Genomic DNA, 2,384 nt, shown 5'->3' on the forward strand with positions numbered 1-2,384 from the left:
TAAACTCTAAAATCTAATAAAATAAACACTAAAAGGATAATAAAATGAACTAAAAAAAGTGCAAACGAGTTCGCAGTGTTTTCCAGCTGTCTAGACACCCCACGGGGAGCCCCGAGCTTTAGGGGCCCCTGGGGGCCCCTGCTTTTAAGGGGCCCAAAGGGCCCCCTAGGGGCCCCCGGGGGGCCCCCTGTACCCTCTTTTACTTTCAGAAATACAGGGGGCCCCCTAGCTTGGGGCTAGCTTGCCTTGGGGCCTCCCCATCCAACTGGGGCCCCCCTCGCAAAGAACAAAAATCTTAGTTGCAGCAGCAGCAGCAGCAGCTGCTTCTGCTGCTGCTGCTGCTGCTGCTGTGCTGCTAGGTGCTCCAGCGCTGTATTGCTGCGTCTGCTGCTGCAACAAATTCAGCAAAAGAGAAACCCCTAAAGGCCCACGCGTCAGAAGGTGGGGTTGTTGTTATGGGGGCCCCCTCTTCTTCTTCGGGATCCTAAAACAAAAACCCAAAAACCCGCAAAAGATGTCATGAAACTCAAGCCTCCAAGGGGCCCCCAGGGGCCCCCAAACCCCCAGGGGCCCTTCGGGGGCCCCCAGGAACCCCTAGGGAACCCTCAGAGGCCACTAGGGGGCCCCCGGGGGCCCTTCATAGCTGGGGAGCTATGAAGGCCCCCGGGGGCCCTTCATAGCTCCCCAGGGGCCCCCAATGGGCCCCTAGAGCTCTAATGGATTTGTTTGAAAGTATCAAATTAGACATTTTGGATTTAATTTTGAGACAATAAAAAGAAAAAAGACTTTTTAGGGTTTTGCATTAGTGCTGCACAAATATAAAAAGAAAAAAATCCAAAAAAGTCCAAAAAACGAAATAAAATGGAATTAAAAAAAAGATGCAAAAGACAAAAAGTCCTTTAAGACCCACCCTTTGCATGCACTTCTTGTAGGCCTCAATGGCCCTGCTGGGGGGCCCCACACAAACACAAATAATATATCCAGGGGCCTCTTCTTCTTCAAGTCGAAAATAAAAATCCTAAACAAATAAAAAACAAAAAATGGGGCCCCCCATGCGCAGCTCTCTCAGGGGCCCCCAGGGGGCCCCCAGAGGCCCCAAATGTTCCCCCGAAGTTCCCCAAAAAGGGCCCCGAAAAGGCCCTTTAGGGGCCCCTAGGGACCTAACGAGGCCCCCTGGGAGGGCCCCCAAAGGGCCTCCAACAGCGCTCCTTGGGGGCCCTGTAGGGGCCCCAAGGGGCCCCTGGAGGCCCCGGGGCCTCTAGAGGGCACAAAAGGGCCCCGGAAGGCCCCCTGGAGGCCCTGCAGAGTCCCTGGGGGCCCCTGGAGGCCCCCAAGGGTCCCCTGGGTCTTTTGGTTATTAAAACATTAGAGACTAAATTGAAGTTGCAGCTTTAAACAAGAAGTGGCATTTGAATTTTCTTTAGAAAGTGCAGCCAAAAAGAGAAAAAGAAAATCTATTTATTGACATTTAATCCCCAAAAAACAATTTCAAAAAAAGGGTTTGGGGCCCTCAAAGGGCCCCCAGACCCACCGTTTGGGGGGCCCCATCTAAAGCTATGCTGGGGGGCCCCACAGCGGGGAAGAAGCACTGCAGCCGCTCGGGCTCGATGTAAATTCCTGAGAAATAAAAAAAATAAAAAAACATATTGAAAGGGGGCCCCTAAGGGGGCCCTCCGGGGGCCCCTAGGGGGGCCCCCAGCTGCTTTGTAAGGGCTTGAATTACCTGTGCCCAGTGCTTTGACGAAGGCCTCCTTCACAGTCCAGACCCTGCAGCAGCAGCAGCAGCAGCAGCAGCAGAATGCCACAGTCAAAAACCCTCCTAAATAAATAGAAGCGTCTCTACGGGGCCCATCTATGAGGGCCCCAATAGGGGTCCCTCTGTGGGGGCCCCCCTGGAGGCCCCTTTGTGGGGGGCCCCCTGGGGGCCCCCTTTGGGGGCCCTCCTGGATACTTGTTTCGGACCTCATGAATCTTCTGAGCTGCTGCTCCTTCAAGTGGGCCCCCATGACGTAGGCCCAGTCCTTTTGGGTACAGTGGCTTTTCATTTGCTGCAGGAACTCAGCTGTGTCTCTGCAGCAGCAAAGAGACACAACTCACTCAGACGCTGCTGCTGCTGCTGCTGCTGCTGCTGCTGCGGCTGCACCGCGGGGTAGTGCTGCTGCAGCTGCTGCTGGGGCGGCAATCTAGCTGTACTACTGCTGCTGTTGCTGCTGCTGAATTTGCTGCTGCTGCTGCTGCTGCTGCTGCTGCTGCTTGCCTGCCTCTAGCGGAGCACCGCATGCAGTCGACTCCAACGAGGTGTCTTGAGGCCCCGAAAACCACCAGGCCCTCGTCGTGCTGCAGCAGCAGCAGCAGCAGCAACAGCAGCAGGGAATAAAGGGAGG

The 2,384-nt window shown here is 55.1% G+C and overlaps 1 protein-coding gene across 1 annotated transcript in view; it reads right to left on the reverse strand.

Annotated features, from left to right (window-relative positions):
* Nucleotides 1-355: 355 nt before the first annotated feature.
* Nucleotides 356-2,384, reverse strand: part of ETH_00040195 (4'-phosphopantetheinyl transferase, putative) — a gene marked incomplete at both ends in the record, with an annotated part of 3,810 nt that continues 1,781 nt past the window's right edge. Inside the window, 6 exons of the mRNA XM_013374917.1 lie at nucleotides 356-484; nucleotides 911-1,018; nucleotides 1,532-1,617; nucleotides 1,724-1,767; nucleotides 1,963-2,070; nucleotides 2,258-2,337. Of these exons, the coding sequence (XP_013230371.1) occupies nucleotides 356-484; nucleotides 911-1,018; nucleotides 1,532-1,617; nucleotides 1,724-1,767; nucleotides 1,963-2,070; nucleotides 2,258-2,337 (555 nt within the window). The remainder of the gene's footprint in view (nucleotides 485-910; nucleotides 1,019-1,531; nucleotides 1,618-1,723; nucleotides 1,768-1,962; nucleotides 2,071-2,257; nucleotides 2,338-2,384) is intronic.

This window comes from Eimeria tenella, genomic scaffold (genome assembly GCF_000499545.2).
Source record: "Eimeria tenella Houghton genomic scaffold, Eth_scaff2387, whole genome shotgun sequence".
In the NCBI taxonomy this organism is placed as follows: domain Eukaryota; phylum Apicomplexa; class Conoidasida; order Eucoccidiorida; family Eimeriidae; genus Eimeria; species Eimeria tenella.